General features: G+C 44.6%; 1 protein-coding gene across 1 annotated transcript in view; it reads left to right on the forward strand.

The window, feature by feature from the left end:
• The window catches only part of LOC306913991 (endophilin-A1-like), a 46,782-nt gene that overhangs the window by 11,382 nt on the left and 7,619 nt on the right, over positions 1 to 27,781 (forward strand). The window contains exon 2 of the mRNA XM_079490849.1: positions 27,451 to 27,519. Within this exon, the coding sequence (XP_079346975.1) occupies positions 27,451 to 27,519 (69 nt within the window). The remainder of the gene's footprint in view (positions 1 to 27,450; positions 27,520 to 27,781) is intronic.

Raw genomic sequence — 27,781 nt, forward strand, 5'->3', positions numbered from 1 at the left:
GTGACACAACACACACTCACGCACACACACAGGCTCTGGTTGGTTCATTCAATAATTGATCGTCCTTGAGGGATTCACACATGGCATGCAGAGAGGACATGCATGCGAATGTGTGCGTGTGTGCATTTATGTGCATGCAAAAGTGTGTGCGTGTGTGTGTGTGCTACATTATGAAGATCTATTCTTGTGGATCGCTACTTAACCCTGACACATTACTATGAATGTTTTCCTCACACAGCGACTGTTAACATTCCTCAGAATATTTGTCTTAAAAATTGGCCCGAATATTGAATATATTCGAATATTCTTATTATGAATATTCTTATTACAAAAATTCCAAACATAAAAATGGAAATAGCCGATCTGCAAGCTCTTTTTGCCTCTTATATTATTTGATATTTCTGTAAATTTGACCAGTTTTTATATAGTATAGTTTGTTGAGTCAATGATTACGGTATTACCTTCCTTACCTTTGATGCAATAATGGTATTTTTCTTAACTTTTTTTTGGTATTTACTGTAGGTATTTCGACAATCTGTAGGTGGAAGAGCAATTTTCTTTTTTTGCAACGTATTGTTTTTATTGTCATTGTCGGGGTAAACAATACATTTTATACACAAGCACAGCATAGCATCATTATAGGTTCTCAATATAAATTCACATTGTCTCCCCAAAGAGACAGCAGGAACATTAAAAGTAACACATTTAAAATAAAATAATAATAATAAAGTGAAGAAATGTAAACATGAAGGACAACATCTGAGCGAGTAATTCAGTCAAAGGACATGAAAGGAAAAAGAGAGAAAAGGAAAGAGGGGAAGGGGGGGGGGGTCCATCAATCAAAGAGAATGATAAATAGTAGATACGAGTTACAGAATGTACCATACATATGTTTATAGACACTGTCACACAATGCGCATCTAAAAATTGTGTTTTGAAACAGATTCTAAATGGTCGAAAATCTTTCTAGACTCAAATGGGCGTGGCCTATATGGGGAGATGCGTTCCTAATTCCTATATAGGCATCCCTATTTTGGGAATGTCATAGCGAACACTTTCAAACTCTTTTCGCACCCAAGCAAAGATCCACTATTTTCACTGTTTTAGTGTGTGGGCTTATGTTGTAACTTATTTTTTTGCAACCCCTATTTATTTCTGTACTTTCTTTTTGAGGTATTAAAAAGGTGTTACACTGTCATCTGGGAATGGGATGACCCCCCCCAACCACTGCCTGATTCAGCAGACGATTGGGCTGCATGCATTTTTTATGATCAATAAATCGATTGCACTCCGGCTTCTATAAATGGAACCAACGTAGTACACTTGAAGATCTTATTTATTTGGCGTGCGTGCGTGCGTGCGTGCGTGCGTGCGTGCGTGCGTGCGTGCGTGTGCGAGTGCGTGTGTCCAAAAAGTGGATTTTTTTGTGGGTGTATTTGGGGTGTACAGTTCATATGAAAATGTTCAAATCTCTCTCTGCATGTCTCTCTCTCCATGTCTGTCTGTCTATCTCTCTCTCTCTCTCTCTCTCTCTCTCTCTCTCTCCAGTCTCTGATGTTATTAAAAGTTATTACTCCATCAATCATCTGTCATCCTCCCACCTCTGTCTGTCTGTCTGTCTGTCTGTCTGTCTGTCTGTCTGTCTGTCTGTCTGTCTGTCTGTCTGTCTGTCTGTCTGTCTGTCTGTCTGTCTGTCTGTCTGTCTGTCTGTCTGTCTGTCTGTCTGTCTGTCTGTCTGTCTGTCTGTCTGTCTGTCTGTCCGTCCATCCATCCATTTACATGTATCTGTCTATCATAAGCCTACAGCAGAGATAAATCCATGTAAGTGGAGTGTGTTGTCGTTCCACTAAGAACGTGCAGTATGCAGTGATGATGCCAAAGGGACAGAGGTGTCACAGCGATACGGTGTGTATGTGTGAGGACATACTCGTAGTGTACACAGGACTGAGGGGGGACAGTTCATATGGTGTGTATATGTGAGGACATATACTCGTAGTGTACACAGGACTGAGGGGGGACAGTTCATACGGTGTGTATATGTGAGGACATATACTCGTAGTGTACACAGGACTGAGAGGACAGTTCATACGGTGTGTATGTGTGAGGACATATACTCGTAGTGTACACAGGACTGAGAGGGGACAGTTCATCTACAGCGATACGGTGTGTATGTGTGAGGACATATACTCGTAGTGTACACAGGACTGAGAGGGGACAGTTCATACGGGTGTATGTGTGAGGACATATACTCGTAGTGTACACAGGACTGAGGGGGGACAGTTCATACGGTGTGTATATGTGAGGACATATACTCGTAGTGTACACAGGACTGAGGGGGGACAGTTCATACGGTGTGTATGTGTGAGGACATACTCGTAGTGTACACAGGACTGAGGGGACAGTTCATCTGGTGATGCTGACGGAGATGTTCAGTGTTTATAAGCCCATTTAGACCTTGAGTATGCATCTGTGTCACCTTATAGCTTTTAACCACTTTAACCATTATGTTAAACTTTAGCTGTTGAAAAATAGCAGATATAGTGCAGCAGATATTCCGCAGTATGAGCTTGTAGATTTGCTTTTTTTTTTTTTTATTGTGAAAACGTGTGCAAAATCTTTTAATATATATTATTTCACAGTGAACATTTTTAACTCATATCTTTCCTTGGTGAAAGTCCTTGATGACATTTTGGGAATGTCATTATATAGGCGAACATTTTCTCCTTTCGCCCCCAAGCAATTAGCAAAAATAGTTTTTTGCAAGCTCTCAACGAGAGCTTGTAGATCCACTATTTTCTTTATTTTGGAAGTGGGGGCTTAACTTGCCACCCGCTATTTCTTTCTGAAATTCCGCCTCTGATCATCCCTGAAGTCTTTGATCCTGCAGTACTGTTTTCGTGCGAATGAGCGAGAACAACTTGCCTATTAGATCAGTGAATGTAATCTGATCCCAGATAACCAGTCTGCCGTTCAGTAACCGCATTGCAGGAACACACAAAACAACACGTCCGTGTCAGTATCTAAAATACTGCTGACGATGTCCTCACATGGGGGAGGAGGGGGGAGGCTCCTCTCTGTAAACTGTAGTTTTTAGTCCATTCATCAATCAAATAAACATGTTTCCAATTACAATATTGAAATCTCACATTTCACATCTAGTCTACTGTATATGCTGCAGCTATCAAATAGCAACTGCCAAACAGCCAAGAATGGGACAGCAGGAGCTGTCGGGGACATACAACTCCATGATTTACTGCAATTGCAACACTCAGGAATCGAGTGGAAAGCCAACATCTTAACCACTAATCCAAAGGGATATCCATATGACTCGAGGGAGATATTGGACTTTTAGGCCATCATGCATGCTGAGGTTGTGAGCCACTCTGCTACACTCACCCCCCTTTTGACCTCCACCCTAATGCGTTAATACTGTTCGAGAGTTATCAGATAGCGGTGGCCGAACGGATTGCGGATCGGTCTTGATACCGGAAGGTCGCCAGTTCGAATCAGCGGTCCGACACGTTAAAATGACCACCGCTGAAGTGCCCTTGAACAAGGCATTGAACCACTACGATGAAATGTTCTATGAGCAGGGCCTTGCTGGAAACAAGTTCTTGAGCTTAGCCCAGATACCCTGGGTAAATCATTTAATTTCATTTAATTTCATTTCATTTAATTTCATTTCCAATAAACAGGCTGTAAACATAAGTCATGGAATCATATATTTAATGATTGCCCGGGATACTTATCCCAAAATGAATGGTCATGTGATATGCATATGAACAGCAAAGACATAGATGAAAGCAAATACGACCTGTTACATCACAAATCAGATTCGCTCATATCAGTCCGTTGATCGGGGCGCCCCTGGAAGCAGGCCAGAAGGCTTGTCTATCCTGGAGAATTCTGACGTGTCTCTACTTTTTCAGACACTATATAGAAATCTTTCTGTCTCTCTGTGACCTTGCTTGAGCACAGCTAGGGTGCACACTCTTAGAAGTGATGGTTAACTGCTTAAAGGTCTACTTTATCCCAACAACCCACGGGGAAACCCGATCCGGGTCACGGCACCATTGTAACATCCAGAAATCAAAACGTATGTGTCTCCCGCGTGGAAAGCCAACATCTTAACCACTAAGCCAAAGGGATATTCCTATGAGTCGGTGGAGATATTAGACTTTTAGGCCATCAGGCCTAAATCAGGTTGTGACTGTGAGCCACTCTGCTACACAACGGTTCTCAACCTTTTCAGACGGTGCCGCCCCAACATAATCACACGTGACCTGGGGAGCCCTCACCCTGAAAGCCACTTGGAATGTAGGAGTTGAGGCATTCCCTTTTTATTTGACTCGGTTCCACAGATAAATACGGGGGCAAAAACTGTTTCAATCTACAAGCTCACAACGCCTTGCACTGGGCTGACCCAGTGCAACCTCACCATCTGCAAAGAGCACTGCTGGGATTTGTTTACCAGCGTGTCCATGTGTCCATGGGTGGCAGTGGATCAGGGGTCAGTAGAGCGGCCAGATGGCATTGGCAACCACAAGGTTCCCGATTTGAGCCCAGGCTCCCCCAGAGTTAGTGTTGAAGTGTCCTTGAGCAAGACTCTGAAGTGAACCCCTAATTGCTCCCGATGAGCAGGTTGGTGCTTTGCATGGTGTATGAATGTGTGTGTGTGAATGTAATGCATCTATATAAAGCGCTTTGGATAAAAGCGCTATATAAATAGCACCATTTACTACGTGCAGAGACCACCTGACTGATCAGAGATGTGGACTGGACTCAGAGGAATTCCAAGCTGATGAGCCATGATGATGGAATCATCTGTATCTGCTTTGTGCACATTGCAGGGTGTTGTACAGATACAGTACAGTATGTATTCGCCGATGACCTGCTTGAAGAACTGTAATCAGCTCGCCAGATGATTTATACTAGGTTTTAATTGAACATTAAATCAATTTAACCTAATACATGCGGTGGTAATAGCACGCTCAGGCTCCCCAGATGATGAAGTCTTGGAATTTAGAATAGCTCGATCACTGTGTTGTACTTGTAGTGTTTAGCATGAAACCTTCCTCCAAGCGTATACTCTGTATGAATACAGACACTTTCATAGTTCATACAATATAACACATTGTTAAAAGTGTTGTAGTGCAGGTAATTGCAACAACCACCGATCTTGTGAAAAATGAAAACGGGACCGGCAAATATTCGAAACTTACCGTGATTCTGGGTCAAACAAAGGCATCATGTGATATTGATCCCCTTCGGCCTATTCGCTCATACTAGGACATGACGTATGTGTAGGCAGAAGAATGTGTCACAATCGTGGCCTCGGCCTGGACCCAGCTGTACGCTGTGCCCTGTTGTGACTTTGCCCAGTGTGTTTTCCCCCTTGAGCTCCCTGTGAACTCTGATAGCTTAGAGTGGAGTCACTTGCGTGTGACTCCACTGTCGTGTCTAGTTGGCTAACGAGCTCCAGAGACTATTTAAGACTGTCTGTCTGGACTGACAGCTTTCTGTGTGCTGGTTCATTGCCATGTTGTTTGTTGGTCTGAGTGTCAGTGGACCCTTTTCCACCGGGGTTGAACCGGTTCGTTTCCCCGCCAAATATTGAACCAGTTCAATATCAGTTTCCACTGAAAATGAATTGGTTGCAATACCCCCTTTTCCTGATTTCTGCAGTACCTGGTGACACTTTTAGACGGTGACGGTCTCCAGAGAAAACGGTAAAGTCCTGTTGCGTTCTCATTTTTTATTGATCCTTTACACGAGAACCAATGTAATGTAACTGTAACATTAACATATGCGTTGTGAGCCGACGTGAGCCACAAGTTTTGCGGATTTACCGTTTTACATGGAGACGAGAGGAAACAGCGTTTTCAAAGGTTTCCACTCTGGAGGGTGTTTTCACGCTGTTGCGTTTTCACCTCCCGAAAACGCAGTTCTCGTCTAAAAGGACAGTGACATATGACATTATTACGCTCCAAGCATCCAAGCTGCTATTGTTCTTGTTAATGTAATTTCAATGCAGTGCATGGTCATGCATCAAAAAACCAAATGGTAGGGCTGGGCAATGAACCGAAAATATGTCAAAACTAATATTTAGAACGATTAACCGACTTAATCTTGCTCGTGTGAGTTAATCAATACAAGAAGCCATTTTCTGTATACATATATTTTGTTTTATTTCTTATATCAAGGAATTGACAGGAAAGAAATGTAATAGATTTGTGAAAAAACACTCATTGACCTCAAAGAGCCGAGTACAATTTTGAGGAAATGTTTGTCCTTTTCCCCTTCAAATCTCTTCACCAAAAATAGTACAAAATGCTACAAATGGACCCTCACTGTCCATTTGGTTCCATTTGTAGTACACTCAGAGCTTTGGGGGTCCCTGAAATGTAAACGTGTGAGAGCCCTTCTTTCCACGTCTCCTGCACCCTGTATCCTCCCACACATTTTCCTCTTGCCTTTTTCAGCTGACTTTCTTTATAATGTTTCACATGCTGTCTCTTTCACTTTTTAATTCACCTCTCTCTCTCTCTCTCTCTCTCTCTCTCTCTCTCTCTCTCTCCAGTATATGATGTTATTCGCTGGTATTATTCCATCAGAAAGTGACTGCCTCTCATTGATCTATTTCTGTCTCTTTCATCCACCTCTCTCTCTCTCTCGCTCTCTCTCTCTCTCTTCCCACATAACATCCGGTATGATGATGACATCACACGCATAGCCTATAGGTGTGTGTGTGTGTGTGTGTGTGTGTGTGTGTGTGTGTGTGTGTGTGTGTGTGTGTGTGTGTGTGTGTGTGTGTGTGTGTGTGTGTGTGTGTGTGTGTGTGTGTGTGTGTGTGTGTGTGTGTGTGTGTGTGTGTGTGTGTGTGTGTGTGTAACGCGTGTAGTGGTGTAATAATATGATAGCAGTCCATGGTCGTCCACGGTCACACTTCTGATGGGCTCCATGAAGAGGCCTGGATGTGTTTGGGGAGGGAATCCCAGAGGGTAGGGGCGGCCACAGAGAAGGCCCTGTCGCCCCAGGTTTTGAGCCTGGTCTTCTTGGGGATCACAAGGAGGCCGGCGTCGCTGGACCTGAGGGTGCGTGTGGCTCGAGGAGGGTGGACAGGTAGGGGGGAGCCAGGTTGTGCAGTGACTTGTAGGTGGTGAGGAGTAGTTTAAATTCAATTCTGTGTTTGATGGGGAGCCAGTGGAGGTCACAGAGGACTGGAGTGATGTGGTCTCTGGAGCGGGTGGAGGTGAGCAGGCGGTAGCACTGTGGACAGCCAGAACAGCAGGGAGAGAGAGGAGATAATGCACGCAGCAAAGCCTCGGGTTGGATTTGGAGAGCTAGAACAGCAGGGAGAGAGAGGGCATAATACACACAGCAAAGCCTCAGGTTGGACTTTAATCCGGGCAGTGGTGGAAAGTAACTATGTGCATTTACTTAAGTACAATTTTAAGGTATTTGTTTTGCGACCAAAGGTCGCAGTTTGATTGATTGATTGAAAAATGTATTAACAGTTTGCAGAATTACAGTACATTTCAAGCACAAACTCAATACAAAGGCTGTTAACTGTGAGTGGACGACCCAATTAAGCATTACACTTGTTTCCAATAGGGTCCACAATGTTCAATTCATCAAAAACATTTAGAGACGTACAAATAGACACTTCTATATAGACAAAGGACAGTTAACTATGGAATCGTGCATTTCCCGTCAGTGTGTTGGTCGGACACGTGACATCACGTGACATCATCAGGGATAGAGCACATGACATCACGTGACATCATCAGGAATGGAGATCCCACCTCCCCCTGGCCAGCCGGGGCGCCTGATGGAGGGGAAAGGAACTGGTTGGAATAACGTGTTCCTTCCACGTGCTACGTCCAACCAGGGAAACCCCCCCCTGTCAGGTGTAAAGGAGCAACTTGGACACTCAGGCATGAAGGAAGCATGAGTTCAAGTCTGTTGCTCTCCCCATGTCCCCCATATATGGGGACTAGGTTGGCGGAGGTTGTGTAGAGCCCAGGATCACATTAGATAATTGACACAGGGGTGAAAAATGGGTTACAAAATCGTGGGATAAAAATTATAGAAAAAAAAGGAATGGAGATCCCTGATGTCATCAATATTAACACAATTCCTGCCGCCATTAATTAATCCCTCGATTGCGTATTGCCATGGTTTAATCACGCGTGACACTTACTTTGAAGAGCCAAATATCCGTATCGCATTTTACTATGAAACCATTCCGTGTGTGTTGACGAAGCTGGTGCTCGTTCTCTCGGTCGGTGGTGGAAAAAGTGGACCGCGAGTATCACAGCGCCTGCTACAGGCCGTTGAAAACGCTTGTCTGGGACAAAGCGTCCTCTGCAATGTCGCTTCTGTGAGATAAAGCCGTCTGAAAACAGAGCCGGCAATGTGAGTGGATGCGCGCGCATTTTCAAAATGGCCGCGCCCATTGTGTCAGAAGCATAACAAAGCTAACGGACGGTAGATTTCGATACGATCGTATTAAAACATGCATTAATGAATACATCGCTGTTAAAACGGCTTTTCCGTTTGTGGCAGGCCACAAGATTCTACGTGTTAAAATTCCTATGTTCCCGGCAGGCCTCGTGTTAAGACCATATATGGAGATCCCTGATGTCATCAATATTGGCCAGCCAAGCGATGGCTCCCTTTTGACTGATACCTGTCCATTTAAACTCTAGACGGGCCTGCCCCAAAGTTATTAGTGCAGCCGCACCCGGCAGCCGGCAAAAACTAGAGTTCTCAACAGGCCCGAAAATTAAGATCTTACCCCCCATGCCAAAGCACCAGCGCTCCCCCAGCAGTCTGCTATCACCCAGGCGGATATGTTGATCTGACCCCCCATTCCAAAGCACCAGCGCTCGTCCAGCAGTCTGCTGTCACCCAGGCGGATGTGTGAGTAAGCGTGGTACTTTACTTGTACTTTTAATGCGACGCACTGTGAGCTTGTAGATCGGCTATTTTCAAAAGATTTTTATTAATTTGAAAACTTGAAATGAGACACTCTGCATAATACGTTATTTTACTTTTGGTACTTTAAGTACATTTTGAGGCCGATACTTTTGTACTTTTACTAGAGTACATTTTGAATACGAGACTTCTACTTGTAACGGAGTACATCTACATTGCAGTATTGATACTTTTACAACATTTGAGGACTTATTCCACCACTGGATTTGAATCCAGGCCATGCTGCGTGGGAGGGAATCGGGAGTGGTTATTTATTTATGTAGGCGTTCTTTTAATCTAAGATTTTATCCCACTATTTTGTAACCCATTTTTTCACCCGGTGCCAATTGCCTAAGCTATAATCCTGGGCACCACTATACTCTCCCTCTGCCAACCTGGGGAGAGCCCCGAACTGAGCTCATGATGCTTCCAATGCATGACGAGTGAGTAGGCCGCTTTCTTATCACGCGTCAGGAGGGGAGTTTCCCCCGGTAGGACGTAACGTGTGGAAGGAACACGTGTGGAAGGAACCAGTTCCAGTTCCTTTCTTTGCCTCGGCTGACCAGGGGGAGGCAGTATAGAGACCAGGATTACTTTTTTGAGCCTGCCCGCGAGCTGAGATCCTCAGGCAAGGCTCTACTTACAATAAAAACTGGTTTAAAAAAAACTAGGCGACCGGGCCTTTGCAGTCCGTGCACCCTTACTGTGGAATGCCCTGCCCCTGGAGATCAGGCTTGCCGACTCGGTTCCTCGTTTTAAATCACTCCTGAAGACCCATTTTTATAAAGCTGCTTTTAATTCTTTATCGTTGTGAATGTTACGTGTTTTCTGATGTATTTCTCACTTTCTGTTATCCAATGTTTTGCTATTATTATTGTGTTATTTATTGTGTTCTCTTTGTTGTTAAGCACTTTGTGACCTTGTTCTTGAAAGGTGCTATTTAAATAAAGCTTTATTATTATTATTACTCTGCCAAAACAGTAATATTATACCATATTACATAATCCTTTTTTGTTTTGTTTGCTGCAGTTTGAAAACATTTCATTTAAAAGGTCGAAAGTCGATGCTGCTTTATTTTATATTTTTTTATTATTTGCCGATGTCTAATTTGGCTGACCAGTAGAAACACTTGAAAAGAATTCTTGGACTTTGTGGTTCGCAAACATTTTTCATTTCAAGGATCCCCAGTTCATGTATTAGGCCACACTTGTACACTCTCTGAGTTACAGATCCTTAAAAGACCACTTCACATGACACATTTTCAACGATAGGGTCCTTACTATTGCTCATATGGTACCAGCTATGCAGCTATACCTTACTGACCTGTAAGGGTTCCTAATAGGGGTGTAACGAAACATTTTAATATCGATACAGTAACTATTTAGCAAAGAAATAAAATCTGTGTGAAACATGTCAGATTTTCTAAGGGAAGAATGTATGAATATGGATATAAATAAGTAAACACAGTGATTCTCTGGCAAATAAATGGACACATTTGAACACATGGACAAACTCGTACCAGTGATATTGAAGGGAAAAGTAATTAGCAATTTTTCTTCTTAAAATTGCTAAATACAACACACCAAGTCCTTGGTATTGATGCAATCGATTATTTGCCTTGTAAAAACGATACGATACGATACAAAGTCAAACGATATGTTGCTGTTTAAATTTCGGTATACTTCGATTCTGGAAATTGAAATATATTTTTCTACGCAGTTGCTACCGTATATCGTAAACACCCCTAGTTCCTAACTATGAATCATTTAGCATGAGGAACAATGACCCCTGGGGGTCCCCAGAAAAGTAGCCGTCTCATCTGAGGAAATGTCTTCAACTTGCCCATCACTAATTATTTTCCAGCCGCCCCCTCGGTTAATGTCGCGGTGCATGCCAAGCATATCATCCACCCCCGCATGGCAGATGCTAGCGTGTCAGTGGCGTTTCCAACTGATTTATTTCACTGATTTATTTCAAACTCTGTGTCTGTGTGTGTGTGTGTGTGTGTGTGTGTGTGTGTGTGTGTGTGTGTGTGTGTGTGTGTGTGTGTGTGTGTGTGTGTGTGTGTGTGTGTGTGTGTGTGTGTGTGTGTGTGTGTGTGTGTGTGTGTGTGTGTGTGTGTGTGTGTGTGTGTGTGTGTGTGTGTGTGTGCGCGTGTGTGCGTGCGAGAAAGTGAGAGAGTGTGTGTTTCTGCTAGCCTGGAAACCAGACGAATCTGCCACAGGAATAAAAAAAAAGTCCCTGGGGAGATTGGTCTGGCACTCCTCAGTTTGAATTACATTTCGCTCACCCCAGAGTTGTGGGTGACCAATAGAGCCCATGCACTATTCAAAGAGAGACTTGGAATCTGTTTGTAACCGCCCCTTGGAAATATATCTTCCACTGTTTTGGCTGACAGGCACAGAGCGAGAGTGTTGTTTGGGTTTTTTTCTGTGTACTGTGTGCACACCGCTAGTGGTTCTGTTGTGTGCCACGGCGTGTCGGAAATGGGAATGGGCTGCCATTCTCGGTGAGCGGGAATATGGATTGCTAGAGAGAGTGAGAGAGAGCCTCAGAGCAGTGATGTTTTTGCACACTGTTTAATCCATATCTCCTATTTTCTTATTGTCTTCAGAATCAGTGAGAAATAAAACACTGCCCTCTAAATTTAAGTCATTTATATTTACTGTCCAATTAATTCTTAACTTTTGTTCAAATAGCAGTGCAGCAAAATGTAACTAGAAAAAAGAACGAGACAAGGAACAAGCAGTTAAGAATCCTTACAAACTCTACCGAGAAAGATCAAAACACTGGCCTAGCATAAATAAAATATTACATTTTAGTAAGGAAGGGATATAAAAATCTTCCCCGGTGCCAAGACCGGTCGAACCACAACGTGGACTAGAAGCGAAGCGTGCTCGAGGTGGTCTGCATGTCTGAGTACGCTTCACATCAGAGGGCCGTCTCGGCTCTTCTAGAGTGTTCACTTATGCGTGATATGCATGGCTGAGTCATGGTCTGAAGGGGCGGAAAAGTGTGACTTTCTCAGTGGTAGAAGAAGTCTTTTTACTTGAACAGAAGCAGCAATACTGCCATATAAAAATACTATGCTACTGTAGGGCACGGTCACACCAAAGTTTAATTCTACCCATGAGGGTGAATTCTGACAATGCTTTTCAACAGGGAATGGAGTGGTTTCTTGCCATTTGTGGATTTCTGTCTCTTTCTGACGGCATAGACGCACGTTTCTGTCTTCATTCTGTCTCTCTACATATTTGTCTCTCTGTCATTCCCTACACATTTCTGTCCGTCTCTTCTGACCATTATTGATTGGCTGTTTTATTGTCCGCTCTCTTGTCCTCCTTGGAGACAGAAAAAAAGCATCGATCTCTGTCTCTCATGGCTGATAGCTTTTGGATCAGGTATTGATTTTGTATTAAGCGAACTCTCAGGTGACTTTCTCAAGTAATACAATCATAGAACCCTCAAGAGGATCTGTGATGAGTCACTGATGACCTAAGAGTCTGTTCAGTTATCTTTTGCTGTTGGTGTGTGCGTGCATGCATTCGCACGTGTGTGTATTCACCTGTGGACATGTGGAATGCCCTTCCCCCACGGCTCTTGAGAGCTGCAGACTCTGTGGACATTTTTAAGATGTCAAACTGTTCAAACACATGTTGATTTGTTTTTGTTACATTCCGCATTACTAACCCTGTCCCTAACCCTAACCCACTGTACATAGCAAACTAAGTAAAAAGTAAAAAGTACAAAATGCTTTTCAAAATGCCTACAAAGAAATTAAGTCCAAAATGTTTCATCCTGTCAAAAGTGGCTTGCCATTCATTATCAATGGCATTTAATATTTGTGTTAGTGGTTTGTGTTAGTGGTGGAAATTTAGGGGTCCTTGAATGGAGAGAGCCATTGCAAAACAGACATCATATTAAGCCCTTCACTAAGCCCCACCCACTCCACTCTGCGAGGGAATTGGGCAAGCTGTCCTGTCACCCATCACATAGTTGCATGTTAAAGATGGAGTGCCGCGATTTTTTTCCACCCTAAAACATGATCATCAGGTCTTATAAGGAGGTATAATTTTTTCAAAAAAGTGTACAGTATTTGTTAAAATGTTGTTTTTATGTGGGCACGCCCACCAGTTCCTTAAGTATGCCTGGTTTGCCTGGTGGGTGGTGATGGTGATGGATGGTGATCCACCTGAACTTAAGCCGCACCCACAGCTGTAGTTGTATGATAAAAGGGGAGGGGTGACTCCAGGGTGTCTAATGAAGTACTGTCACCTCATAGAGGTGACAGAACTGGAAAAATACAAAAATTGTGGCACTCCATCTTTAAATGATTTCTCCATATAAATAATCGATCAAGAGCCAGAGCTTGAAAATGTCTTCTAAATCTAGTCAACAAAGCCTGCAGTATAGGCTATGCAATGTGGATGACATTATTTCAATAAAGTAGAAATACGAGGGAGAAAGTTGAAACAGCTATCAACTTTAACGAGTTTTGATGCAATGTATGGTAAGACTACAGTGATTAGTATTGCCATCACCTGGGTGGGTGAGTTGTGTTGTGAATGTTGTACCGGTATGTGTTCACAACACAGCCATGCAAAATAACAGCTATGATGACGAGCTGTCGAGCTGACGAAAACAGAGCCGGGCGTGCGTGTGCACACACACACACACACACACACACACACACACACACACACACACACACACAGTTTATTCACCGCACCAGAGAGAGAGAGAGAGAGAGACGGGTGCTTCTGTCCAGCTTTTCACCACACCACAATGCTTCTCTGTGTGAATGTGAACGAATGAGTGAGGGCGAGGCGATGACTTTATAAACGTTATGCTGAAAATGTGGGGATTGTGAAATGACTGAAATCAAGCGGGCCCCGCATATTTCGCATGTTGTGCGCGCACTGCGCGGAAATATGCGATTAAGATTTTAATTTGTGACGAAAGGTGTCCAATTTTAATGTAGCAGATTAAAAGTACGATTTTTTCCTTGTAAATGTAACGAAGTAAAAGTAAAAGTACAGAAAAAGAAAAATACTCAATAAAAGTACAAATTCTCAAAACTTGTACTTAATTACAGTAACGAAGTAATTGTACTTCGTTACTTTACACCACTGAAAATTAAACACCACATTTCCACAAGGGTTACTTCGGTACTCATACAATAGTATGGTAAAAAACACTGAAGTCCTTAAACCAGAAACCTAACCCACTGCACACGTTACTAACCCTAACATTACTAACCCTGTCCCTAACCCTAACCCACTGCACACGTTACTAACCCTAACATTACTAACCCTGTCCCTAACCCTAACCCACTGCACACGTTACTAACCCTAACATTACTAACCCTGTCCCTAACCCTAACCCACTGCACACGTTACTAACCCTAACATTACTAACCCTGTCCCTAACCCTAACCCACTGCACACGTTACTAACCCTAACATTACTAACCCTGTCCCTAACCCTAACCCACTGCACACGTTACTAACCCTAACATTACTAACCCTGTCCCTAACCCTAACCCACTGCACACGTTACTAACCCTAACATTACTAACCCTGTCCCTAACCCTAACATTACTAACCCTGTCCCTAACCCTAACCCACTGCACACGGAAGCCACGTAGTTGGAGTGGCCGGTGCGTTGGAATGCCACTCTGTCCCCTTTTTGGACCTCCGACGATCCATTTGTGCATTTCATTTTGGCATTTCATTTCGGCATTCCACTGCTTGTTATTTGTTTTATGTGAAGCACTTTGGGTTGCATTTTATGTATGAAAGGTGCTATATAAATAAAGTTTATTATTGTTTGTTTTAATTCAACAATTAAGGAACATTAAGAAACAAATGTGCCTCCTCTCAGCTGGTCCTCCTCTCCTCTCCTCTCCTCTCCTCTCCTCTCCTCTCCTCTCCTCTCCTCTCCTCTCCTCTCCTCTCCTCTCCTCTTCTTCTCCTCTTCCTCTCCTCTTCCTCTCCTCTTCCTCTCCTCTCCTCTCCTCTCCTCTCCTCTCCTCTCCTCTCCTCTCCTCTCCTCTTCTTCTCCTCTCCTCTTCCTCTCCTCTCCTCTTCCTCTCCTCTCCTCTCCTCTCCTCTCCTCTCCTCTCCTCCATCATGTCTTTACTCCAGTCATTATCCCTACTCACTGCAGATAATGCAGCTTTGATTTAATCATTCCAGCCAATCACTACTGTCCGTCTGATCCAATTATCCACTCAGAGCTAAGATGCTGATTGATCTATGATGGACTGTTTTGTAAAAGCCAATAGGCTCTACGCACATAATGCCATTTTGGAATTAACTCGTACTACTTCCAGGCCGCTTCCATCTTCCTTCACAGGTGTTACCGATGATATTAAAAGGCCCTGTTCCATTCTGGTCAAACAGAGTCAGGGTGCTGCTATTGTGCATGTTGAAAGAATTTACGTGAAAGATTTATCAATCAGAATAAATAAATCAGATTTAATATGACCTTACATGATTTCATCTGAAATAGGAAATGCTTCATTTTAATATCTCATGATCCTCTCTCTCTCATTTTATCAACCACTCTCTCCCTATCACTCATTATTTCCCACTCTCCCTTTATCTCTCTGTCTCTCATTTGATCTCTCCGTCTCTCATAATCCTTTCTGTCCTTTGATGTCCTCGGTTGTTGGGTTAGATGTGATTGTCATTGATTTGAGATCAAATCAAAACCCTGTCTGTCTGTCTGTCTGTCTGTCTGTCTGTCTGTCTGTCTGTCTGTCTGTCTGTCTGTCTGTCTGTCTGTCTGTCTGTCTGTCTGTCTGTCTGTCTGTCTGTCTGTCTGTCTGCGTGCGTGCGTGCGTGCGTGCGTGCGTGCGTGCGTGCGTGCGTGCATGCGTGAGAGCTGGTCAGTTTCCTCAGCAGAAAATCCTTCACTTCTCCTCCAGCTTGCAGAATTTGTCATTTAAATAGCAATGTGTCATGTCATGTGCAGGGAAGGCGTACCTGCTAAATTAAAGGGATGGGATGACTTTCCCAACAGGACACTCGGGGGGGGCCCCCAAAAATGCTTTGGCCATGTCTCTTGATATGTAATAGGCTAAGGACCCCCATTGAATGGCATTTCTATCTCTGGGACCCCAATTTATATTGTAAAAGCAATGATAATTTATCTTTACAGACCCATAAGGGTCCATTTGGTTCCAAACTATCATTTAGCTGGGGACCCCCTGGAACTCCCTCAAGGACCCATTGGGGTACCCGCGGCCCCACTTTGGGAACAACTGAGTGGCAAAAAAATAGAGTGGCAAAACATTGAGCAGCATAGAGCGCTGGAGTTTGGAAGCACTCGTTGGAAATCACTCAAGTCAACAGTCCTGCGTATACCACTTGTTTTCTAAATTGCACATCATGCAGGAGGCAGCAGGATGTTGTGTTATTGAAAACGAGTGCTTCCCAACTCTGACTCATTCTTAGAAAAAATAATCACCTGCACGGAATTCCAACTTTGCAGATGAAAGGAGCACTTGTGGAGGGGAGACACACCCCATGTGGGCTGTCTCACTGAGACAGCATGTAGTCCAGGAAGGAAGTGAGACCAGTGTACTATGGCAGGGGCGGAACTACCGGGGGGGGAAGGGGGGTGTGGTTTCACCCGGCCCGTGACTCCAGGGGCCCGGGGCTGTCAGATGATCGATCGACGACCACACAGTGTTACACAGTCATTCACGACAGATACCCATTCAAAGCATTATCTCTCAGGGCGCTACAAATCTTTCTACACATTCTGTAAGTTCACTTAAGAAATAAAACTAGTGTTGGCTAATCATTCCAAGTATAGCTCTTATTTTGAAGAGGAAGAGGAAGTCTGTTTCGGTTGTAGCCTACTTCCATGACAGACAGTTGTGTTTCAGAATTCAGATCATGATGCCGGGAGGGAGGGACTGACTAAACATTAGAAGTGATGGTGGTGGATTAAACACATGCTTTTGGCCAAAGTTTATATATTTACCATAAGCCATGCTGCGCATATTTGACTTAAACAATGTACACTCTTTGGAATATACGTTCAACATGGTGGAAGTGGATCCTCTACGGCGGCGGCAGCCAGCATTAGGCGTATCACGCTGGTAAAATCAGCAGCAGCAGCTGCCCAAAACAGGTAGGCAGGCAGGCAGGCAGGCTACAGTACAGTACTGTTACTCACCGTCACCGCCTGCAAGGATGTACTTGGAGCTGTTGGCCGCCGTGCCATATAACATTTTAGTTCAGAAGTGGGTCCACCGTGCACTGTAGTGCAGGGACATGTACCTGTGAGCTCTGTGGGTATCTGGTGCTTGCACACATGCAGCAAGCATACAAAGAACTACGATTTGTATTAGCTTGTCTGACACCTTAATCAAGTTGAGAGAGCAACTTATCTGCAGTTGCTGGGATATGTTTGTTTTAAAGTGATGTTACGCGACGTCAAGCGTCGCCGTCGATGGGATAGTAGGCTATATGGAACCGGAGTGGTGGGGGGGGGGCTTTGGGAGTCAGGTTCGGCGGGGCCCGATCGTGCGGTCACCCCCCCGGCCCGGTACCAAGTTTTTCCGCCAGTGGTCTATGGACATCACTGGCACTTTGAGATAGTAAACAATCTAAAAACACATATTACACACACACACACACATTTTAACCATTTATTTATGTCCACACAAAGGATATGCATACAAGGACACAAATATTATAGGTGCATTAGAGTTACATCTGCAAAATCATGGCATGTGTTTTCGTGGTACAACAGGCATGTCACTCAGTACTCTATGGGTATAAGTAACAGCGTCTCCGCCATATATGACGGCTGCCAATTATAGCAGAGACACCACAATACTTTGCTAGCCTTTTTGCCTCCTTTTTGGGCATCCCAAGTTGTTGGAACCCTCTAACAACCAGTCTGTGCATATGCCCTAGGCTGCCAAATATAAAGACAAATAGTCTGCACCTATAGCCCAGCTCTGAGATGTTATGTAGAAGTGGTTGGTATTTTATGACCTTGGTCATAAAGGCTTCCTCTAGGCTGTGGTCAAAGGTACAGGCTATCTCTAATACAGACACTTCTCTGGACTCTTCATCAACCACAACAATATCTGGTGTATTAGCTGCTAGAGATGTAAAGGTATCTGAGTTATCACTGAGTTGAAACATGGATGGAATGACCTTGGAATGTTTGTACATTCTCACTGAAGATGCATGGTATTTTGATATATCCTTTGCTATGAGTTCCACTATTCTATCATGGCGTGCTATGTACATTCCTTTGTATGCAGTGATGTAAATAGGGTGCGTTTTGCGTCCCAAAACGCACTTTATAGTTTTGGGCCGCAACCTCCGCTCAACCTATGCGTCCCATGGACGCAGAGGTTGAGCGGAGGTACTCGGCACACAGTAATAATAATCCACGTGAAGAAAAAAAAATCGCGGGGGAAAAAAATGCGGTAAAACAATAATCTACGGACACGATCATTTTGCATGCCCGCATCCGACCTCATCCTATGTTATAAAAAATAAAATCCACGTAGGAATCACTAGTCTGTAACAACACTGTCAACACAGCGCGCTGTGCGCCGCCATGTTGGCTCTGACTGAGCGCACTCAGCGCAGCCTCTAGACTAGAGCTGTTTAGAGACAGAGAGTGACGACAATGGAGTGATCAGCCCCACGAATAAGCAGTGAACGGAGATGTCGCAACTCTCTCAACTAAACGGCGCTGCCTCCGACAGAAATATTTAGGGGAACATGTTTTAGCGTGACAAGCAGACCCGATTCAATGGGAAACACACATTGTGTAACACACGCCGATATTTTGACTGAAGTATAATAATTGCAACTGCAAACAACTTTTGGTTTAAGCTATGTTAAATCCACTGTTGCCCACTATTAGTATTTCTTACTGAGTTGTGCTTGCTAATACTACTAGCCTACATTAAAAATATACTGTATAGGCCTATTTGATATGTTTATATATATTTTTTAATAAAATAAAATAAAAAATGTTTTATTATTATTATTTTTGAGTGGTGCAACCACTCCCTTACGGAGCTATGTGTGTGGGTGGGTGGCTGGGTGTCTGGGTATGAGCACGAAAACAGCATGGTTGTTTTTCACCATCTGTGCGCAACCTAATGCACACACAAACACACACGCACTTATTAACTGTATGCTTTCGGGGGTGCCAGTACATTACAGTACAGTAGAGGGGCCGCCACACGGTAACTCTGTCATTCTCAACCGTTTCGGACGCGACGCGGCACGCCACCTGTGCATCCCGGGACCCATTACATTGAAAACCTATTTACATCACTGTGTATGCATAACATCCATTCAAGATGTGTGACAGTTCTGTGGTGTGGTGCAAGCAATGAGGGACCTGAGTGGTGGGGAACCAGATGGATAGATTGAGTCTGGTGGGAAGGACTTGTAGTCTGGCCTTAACTGTGAATGTGATAATGTCCTCATTGAGTGCAGTGTTCTTGATGAATGCGTGTGAAACGGAGTGATCAGCATGGGGAAGACATGCAAGCTTCCCTTGGAGTTTTAGTCCAGTCCAGTGTTGTTGTTGTTGGTGCTGGTGTACATCCATGAGGACTCGTCTGGCACCTGTAGATGTTAGCAGGTGACTGTGTCCAGCATAGGTGACCGTTGCCCTGACCTGGGTGAGGGGGTCAGTTATGATATCCTCGGAGACACTCACAGTCTCTGAGTCAGACCGCACCCACTCCAGGGACACTCCAGTACGGACACAGAGGTCATTTAGGTCTGGCCAGTCCGACCAAACCCCAAAGCCAGTGGAACGGGTGTCCAGTTTCCCGTTGGGTTTCCTCCGGAAGCCAAGGAAGTGTGGCTCTAACTCCCTGGCCAGTGGGACCTTACGCCTCCTTAGGTCCAGGAACAGGGAGGATCGAGCCAGCTCCCTAACATCCTTGTCGTCATTGTTTAACCTTTTTAAGAGGTGAGAAATCCTCATGCTGGTATAGATCCATTCCACGTTTGGGACCCCCAGTCCTCCCTCCCACTGTGGATGAAAAATGATGTCGCGGGTGCTGTGTGAGTTGAGTCCAAACCATTTTCGCACTAGGCTCACTGTTTTGTCATTCATCTCACGCAGACCTTTCTGTTGAATGTGGACATTAGAGAACAGGTGTTGAACTTTGGAGAGCGCCACCTGTCTGATTGCTTCCAACTTCATAGTCAGGGGCAGTGGACACCTGTCAATCAGGTCCAGCCGAGATGTAAAATCAGACAAGATGTTGTTGACCTGCTCCTTCCATTCTCCTGCGATGTTGATTTTATGTCCAAGGTAGTTGTATGTCTCATGGAGAGCGTATACACGTAGAGGTTTCGAGGCTATGGTGAAAACTGGGGGTGTGTCTGTTTTGGAGTGGTACCACCGGTTCCCTCCACTCCTCCTTTCGTACAAGACAGCACATTTCGTGTTTTTGACCTCTAGGCCTGACCATTCTAAAAAGCGGTCCGTCCTGGAGAGCATGTTTTTGACTGTGCTCTCTTCCCTAGAGGCCAAGGAAATGTCATCCGCGTATCCCTGTACAGGGTTGGGGGAGATAACACCGTGGGGGGCACACTGACACATCCACTTTATCCATTGGTTGGTGGCAATAATAAAATTGACTGCGCTCCATGGACAGCCAGTTTTAATGCCTATCTGTAGTGGTGTTGGCTGGGTTAGATCTTTCCCACATATTACCTGAATAAAGGAGCCCCTGTAAACATTTTTCACAATGTCAATAAACATCTGGGGCAGCTGTATTTCCTCCAGTGATTGAATCATGACTTTGTGGCTTAATGTTCCAAAGGCGTCTCTGAAGTCAAGGAAAACACAGTACAGTTTACAAGACTCATGCTTAAAGTCATCTATTCCTGTTTTGAGGCTAAAAACATGCTCATTCATGCCCTGCCTGTTGATGTAAGCCTTCTGCTTGGTGGACAAGATGTTAGCATCCACGAGCCATGGAAGGACTCTGGCTAGTACGCACTTCATGAACACCTTGTAGATGGTAGGTAGGAGAGATATATCTCTCCATGTTGTTAGATCCTCAGGAATATTGCCCTTTTTTGGGATACGGTGGATTAATGCTCCCTTCCATGAATCTGGTACTCTTCTGTTTTCCAGACAGACATTAAAGATTGGCGTTAGAATCTGACACGACTGTGTGGTTTTTAGAGTCTCGTATGTCACCCCATCGATGCCGCTGGCTTTACAGTTAGGGAGGCCATGTAGAACATCCTGTACCTCTTCAGCAGTAAAGTGCTCAGTGTTAGGAAGGAATGTAGGTTCAGGTGGTGGCACATCTCTGTGCCAAGGTGGGGGTGGAAGATCATTATTATGCCCATGGTCTTTACATTTATTGTCATAAAAAGACTGTATGACAGTAATGTCACTGGGGCAGGAGGGGGGGTCAAGGTACTCACTGTTGTTCAGGATCACCTGGATTGCCTTAGATCTCCTCTTCTGCCAGAGGTCTGCTAGCTTGTTCCTGCTGACTTTACGCCCCCTGGTGGAACCAGGGCGTGCTGCTGTTTGTAGTGACGGCAGGACAGTGTCACGCAGGGAACACAGCTGGAGGCGGATCCAGTCAGCTGTTGTTGTAGCTGTCACAACATCAGGATATGGATGTAGCCGCGGGAACTTCTTCAGAACTCTTGCCACGTATTTCAGAAGTTGTATTCCGAAAGCTGTTCCACTGTGGCTCTGAGCTGTAAATACTCCGTTCTTGAAGAATATTCCATTAAGAATTGTAGCGAGTTTTATCCACTTTCCTGGATCGCCAGAGGAAACAAACTTCTCGTGCGGCGGTCGCTTAGTGTTTAAGCGGTCCCTGTAAGTCTTCTCTTGGGCCTGGAAATTCACCCATTGCTGTTCCGACAGCGGACGGACATACTGCTGGAACGTAGCCGGGTCCAATGCCTCACTCCCCGGTAAATGTTCGCGGGAGGGGCCGTCGGGGGGCCGTGGCTGTTGGTAGATTCTACCGGTGAGTAGAGCCTCCTTGTACCCACGCTTGATCGTCGCGATCAAGCACATAATCCACAGCAATTGCAAATGCATCTCGAATATGCACCTACTACATTAACGGTGGTAGTTACAACGGGTGCGGTTGTTAATATTTCATAAAAACAACACACACACACACACACACACACACACACACACACACACACACACACACACACACACACACACACACACACACAAAAACCCCAGTTAAGTGTTTCTTGTGTCTAATAGGATCTGTCTGGTTGCAAAAGGGGTGAAGTGCATGGCCCTTTAATGCTCATATGGGTGATCACTGTCTGGCTGCACCGCTGACCTCTTGACCTGTGGTGACAGCAGTGGCAGAATGATCGCACGCCGGCCAATCACAGCAGGGAGCTGTCGTCTCCATGACAACCAGCGTAATCCTTTGAAAGCAGCTAGTGTCTAGTGTCTGTTTTCTTTTCCCAGTAGAAGATTAGAGAGAGGCAACGTGGGAAAAGTACTCATGTTTTTTTTTACTTAAGTAAAAGTATCAATACTGCAATGTAGAAAGTAATAGTCCGAAAATGTACTTAATAAAGTACCAAAAGTAATTATTTCAAGTTTTGAAATATATACAAATATTCACACGTGTCGCTAAGCGACACATTTGTGATCTTGTAGGCTGAAGTGGTTAATGTATGTCTTGTAATAATAATCAAAATATACAGTAAGTAACTAGCAACTAAAGTTTTCAAATAAATGTAGTGGAGTAAAAGTAAAGGTTTTGGATCTGAGATGTACTGTAGTGGAATAGAAGTAAATGTATTGAAAATACTCAAGTAAAGTATGTCCTTACTTTATACCACTGGTTATAGATATGAAGTTATATAAAATAAAACATTATTCAAAAGAATTTCAGAAATTGTCCACAAAAAAGAGAGAGAAAAGAAATCCCATACATTTCAAAACCTATTTTCACTATTAAAATAGGGATTAATTAATCAATTAATTAATGGCGTTTTTTGTGCGCTTGCGTCCCGGGAAACACCAGATATGTATTTGGGTCTGCGGAACCCCATCTGAAAAGGTTTTGTGTCAGGCCCCCCAGAGAAGATTTATGTTAATTGGTGGTTTTCCAATTTTTCTAAAATTCAATTCAAGCTCGCAGCGCAGCACAAAGTATTGTAGATCTGCTATTTTGGAATAGCCAGCATATGAATGGATGAAGTGGTTAAAATGATTGTGACGATATACTATAGGACCCCCTGGAACCCCCCCCCCCCAAGGACAACTGAACTGTACCCCACTTTGAGAACCACTGAGATAATTAACTTTTAACAGATTGGTCAAAATAACCTCTTATTCCTAATTCGCAGATTAGTCCACGTTTGTAGCGTCAACGTTAGACATAGCAGGCATTATAATGAATTGCATTTTTATAGCGCTTTTCCAAGTGCTAGATGAGGACTGCGTGTCCACTCAGTCTAGATGAGGGGGGCGTGTCCACTCAGTCTAGATGAGGGGGGCGTGTCCACTCAGTCTAGATGAGGGGGGCGTGTCCACTCAGTCTAGATGAGGGGGGCGTGTCCACTCAGTCTAGATGAGGGGGGCGTGTCCACTCAGTGTAGATGAGGACTGCCTGTCCACTCAGTCTAGATGAGGACTGCGTGTCCACTCAGTCTAGATGAGGGGGGCGTGTCCACTCAGTCTAGATGAGGGGGGCGTGTCCACTCAGTCTAGATGAGTGGAGTCGTCTCCACTGTAGTCGTCTGAGGCGACTACATATATGAGCATTCATTTGCTGACACGCACGCAGGCGCACACACACCGTTATGTAACAGAACATCCTATACCAGAGGCATACGACTGACACTTGACAGACAGATGGTGTACTGTATGTATTGTTTGTGTGTGTGTGTCTATCTTTGTCTTTATCTCTCTTTCTCTCTCAATTCAATTCAACTCTCTCTCTCCGTATGTAGCTGTCTGTCAATGTGTGTGTGTGTGTGTGTGTGTGTGTGTGAGGGGGGGTCATGTACTGCAGTCAGATAGTTGTCTCCATAGCAACTGCATTCTCCTCTTCCTTTATCTCTCTTCTTTCTCTCATTTAAGTATGTTGTCTTCTGTCTCACTCCACCTCCACCATCTGTCTGTCTGTCTGTCTGTCTGATCTGAGTTCCCAGAAGTTTATCGCCAGCTCGCGCATACGGGAGGGAGTCTTGTGTGTGTGTGTGTGTGTGTGTGTGTGTGTGTGTGTGTGTGTGTGTGTGTGTGTGTGTGTGTGTGTGTGTGTGTGTGTGTGTGTGTGTGTGTGTGTGTGTGTGTGTGTGTGTGTGTGTGTGTGTGTGTGTGTGTGTGTGTGTGTGTGTGTGTGTGTCTGACTGACTGACTGACTGACTGACTGACTGACTGACTGACTGACTGACTGACTGACTGACTGACTGACTGACTGACTGACTGACTGACTGACTGACTGTGTGTGTGACTGACTGTGTGTGAGTGACTGTGTGTGAGAGTGACTGTGTGTGACTGTGGCTGCGTGCAAGGCACATTGGAAGCAATTATGGGTTCAGAGTCTTGCTCAAGGACACTTTGACACTAACTCTGGGGGAGCCCCGGATCCCATCCGGCTGCTGTACAGCCCCTCTACCCCTGAGCCACTGCCGCTTGTGTGTGTGTGTGTGTGTGTGTGTGCACATGTATGTACACGTGGGTGTACACTAATGTGACGCCAGTCTTTATGAGTCATGGTTCATGAGCTTGTCTTCCCATCCCTCTGTCGTTCTATCCCCCCCATCCCTCCCTCTGTTGCTGTGTTCTGAGGTGAATGTTAATTAAGATGCGTCATCATGAACTCTGGAGATTCCACAGGATCAGAGTGGACTCTCCGTCCTGCTTTGATCAAATGTGGACTAATGAGAGAGAGAGAGAGAGAGAGAGAGAGAGAGAGAGAGAGAAAGAAAGGGGGGGGGGGGGGGGGGGGGGGGGTGATGTTTAAGCATGATACTGCAGCAGAAACATAAAGCCAACATAATTGGCTGACAGAGAGAGAGAGAGAGAGAGAGATGTTGAGTTATTTTGTAATACTAACTGTTATCTTATTTCCATTGGACAAGCCATAGGCGTTCTTGGGTTTAAATCCTCTTAGCATACCTAATATTGAACTGTACTTCCCTGTGCACCCCCCCCCCCCCCCCCCCCACCCCACCACCTGCTAATAAAGTATTCAATCAATCAATCAATTAGAAAAGTAATTATAACGCCATCTGGTGGCGCTATTATAAACGTCAGAATAAAACACAAATAGCTATTTTATTGTTCACACGTTTGGATTAATTCAACTTCTAATAAAATATAATAAAATGCAATTTCACGATGCCCAAACCACACCAGCTGCAACTGCTTGCAACTACTCGCAACTCCTTGCAACAAAGCAAACCACTCCAATGCAAGTCCTTGCATTGGTGAATAATTAGGATAATAGTTGCAAGTAGTTGCATGTTGCAAGGAGTTGCATGGCGACCCTCTGGTGTGGTTAGGGCTCGATCCTTCAGTTCATGCATGCTCATAGTCCACAGCAAGGCTGCAATATTGATATTATTGATTCATTTATTAGTTTACTTATTTATCGATCCATTTTTTAAGCAAGTTGCCTTGACTGATGATTCTGGAATGGGCGAGGTTTATAGGACACCCTGTCTGAGTCTCGATGACGCTGAATGACTTTGTGACCATAGACATAAGAAGGTACACGCCTCCTTCGGCTCTGGGGCGTGTGTATCTCGAGAGGAAGCATAGCGGAACCTTGCTATAAGCTTCCGTGTGCTGCATGTGTCACAGAAAGGGATGTATGGTAGGCCAATCAGACAGCAATGGGTATGACCAGTCAGTAGCATCAAGCGTCAAGAAAGCACCTAGAACAGGCGTCTCTTCTGGGGTTTTAAAACCCCAGAGGAGACCCTGTTCTAGATGCTTTCTTGACACCTCTTGACGCTACTGTATGGTCATACGACTCATACCCAATGTATAATGTTTTCTCAAAAGACGTGCTGTGATTGGCCAGTAGTCACTTGAGTGGCAGCGACGCAGCGTCCCCTCCGCACTGCCACTTGACTTCCTCCTTACGCTGGACACACATGGCTCCAACCCGAGTGGAATAGTAAGAGAGTGGCGAGTGGCGACACGCTTTGATCTCGCCGCAAAGCGGGTGCCTATGGGTTATAGTTCCAAACATTGGAACTATCCCATTGAGATAGAATGAGCACTTCCGCAGGTAGTAAACGCTAGTGTCGCCACTCTCTTACTATTCCACTCGGGCTCCAACGAACTGCAGCAGCCAATGGCTTGGTGGTGTGAGAGGAGGCCAGTGATTGGTTGAGAGGAGGGTGTGTGTTGTGACGTATAGGGTGAAATCAGAGAGGGGACCGAGCAGAGGGACATCTTTTATTCACACAGGCAGTGGTATAAAGTAACTAAGTACATTTATTTAAGTTCATTTAAGTACATTCATTTAAGTACTGTACTTAAGTACAATTTGGAGGTATTTATTTTACTAGCCTGGAGTATTTCCAATTGTCTGTACTGTAAGTCCTACTATTTGTACATAATTTGCGCAAAAGTTGTTCTCCACATGACCTAGCTCTTGGAGTGGTGAGCAGCCGTGCCACGCTCGGGAATCGTTATAGTTGATCTAATCCCCCAATCCAACCCTTGATGCTGAGTGCCAAGCAGGGAGGCATTGGGTCCCATTTTTACAGTCTTTGGTGTGATCCGGCCAGGGATCGAACCCCAACTCCCCAGTTTCAGGGCGGACACTCTAACCACAAGGCCACAGAGCTGGTATAAAGCTGCTCAAAATGGCGGAAAATACTAATTACCAAAAGAGTAAACAAGTGTCTCTTCAGTGCACACCTGAAAGAGTCCAATGTTGGCGTCTGGCAACTCTCCATGGGGAGAGGGTTCCAAAGGGCAGGGGCTGCCACATATAAAGCGCTAATGCTTTTTGCCGGGTGATGAGGAGCTCCATGTCTGAAGACCTCAGGTTCTGCTCAGTCTGAAGGCCATGGAGAGCATTCTAGGTGAGGTTCTGCTCAGTCTGAAGGCCATGTAGAGCATTGTAGGTGAGGACAGTCTGAAGGCCATGGAGAGCATTGTAGGTGAGGACAGTCTGAAGGCCATGGAGAGCATTGTAGGTGAGGAGGAGCACTTTGCAGATGATGTGGAACTTAACCATTAGCCAGTGGAGGCGTTTGAGGGTTGGGGTTATGTGCTGCCAGCGTTTAGTACGGGTGAGCACTTTGGCAGTTGAGTTTTGCATGTACTGTATTACTGCTTATAACTTGACTGACAAATTAAAACTCTCTCTCTCTCTCTCTCTCTCTCTCTCTCTCTCTCTCTCTTTCTCTCTCTCTCTCTCTCTCTCTCTCTCTCTCTCTCTCTCTCTCTCTCTCTCTCTCTCTCTCTCTCCACACAGAAAGTCAGTGAGAAGGTTGGAGGTGCAGAAGGAACCAAACTCGATGCTGACTTCCTAGAAATGGAAAAGGTAACATCCATACAAACGTGTCAATTCTGTCGAGATTTGTCTATCTTCTATTTGTAGTAGACCAATTAGTGGGTGCCGTTTTAGCCTGAAATAGTTATTACCAGGCATTATTATTACCTGCAAACTGCATTATGGGAATTGTAGGAACTTTCACTGTCAATACGGATTGTATCAACAACAACAATACTGTTGTTTTGATAGATTACAATAATCATCATCAACAATCATATGGAGTATGAGATGTGTGAACTTGTCATCACTG

The sequence above is a fragment of the Electrona antarctica genome (genome assembly GCF_951216825.1).
Source record: "Electrona antarctica genome assembly, chromosome: 21".
In the NCBI taxonomy this organism is placed as follows: domain Eukaryota; kingdom Metazoa; phylum Chordata; class Actinopteri; order Myctophiformes; family Myctophidae; genus Electrona; species Electrona antarctica.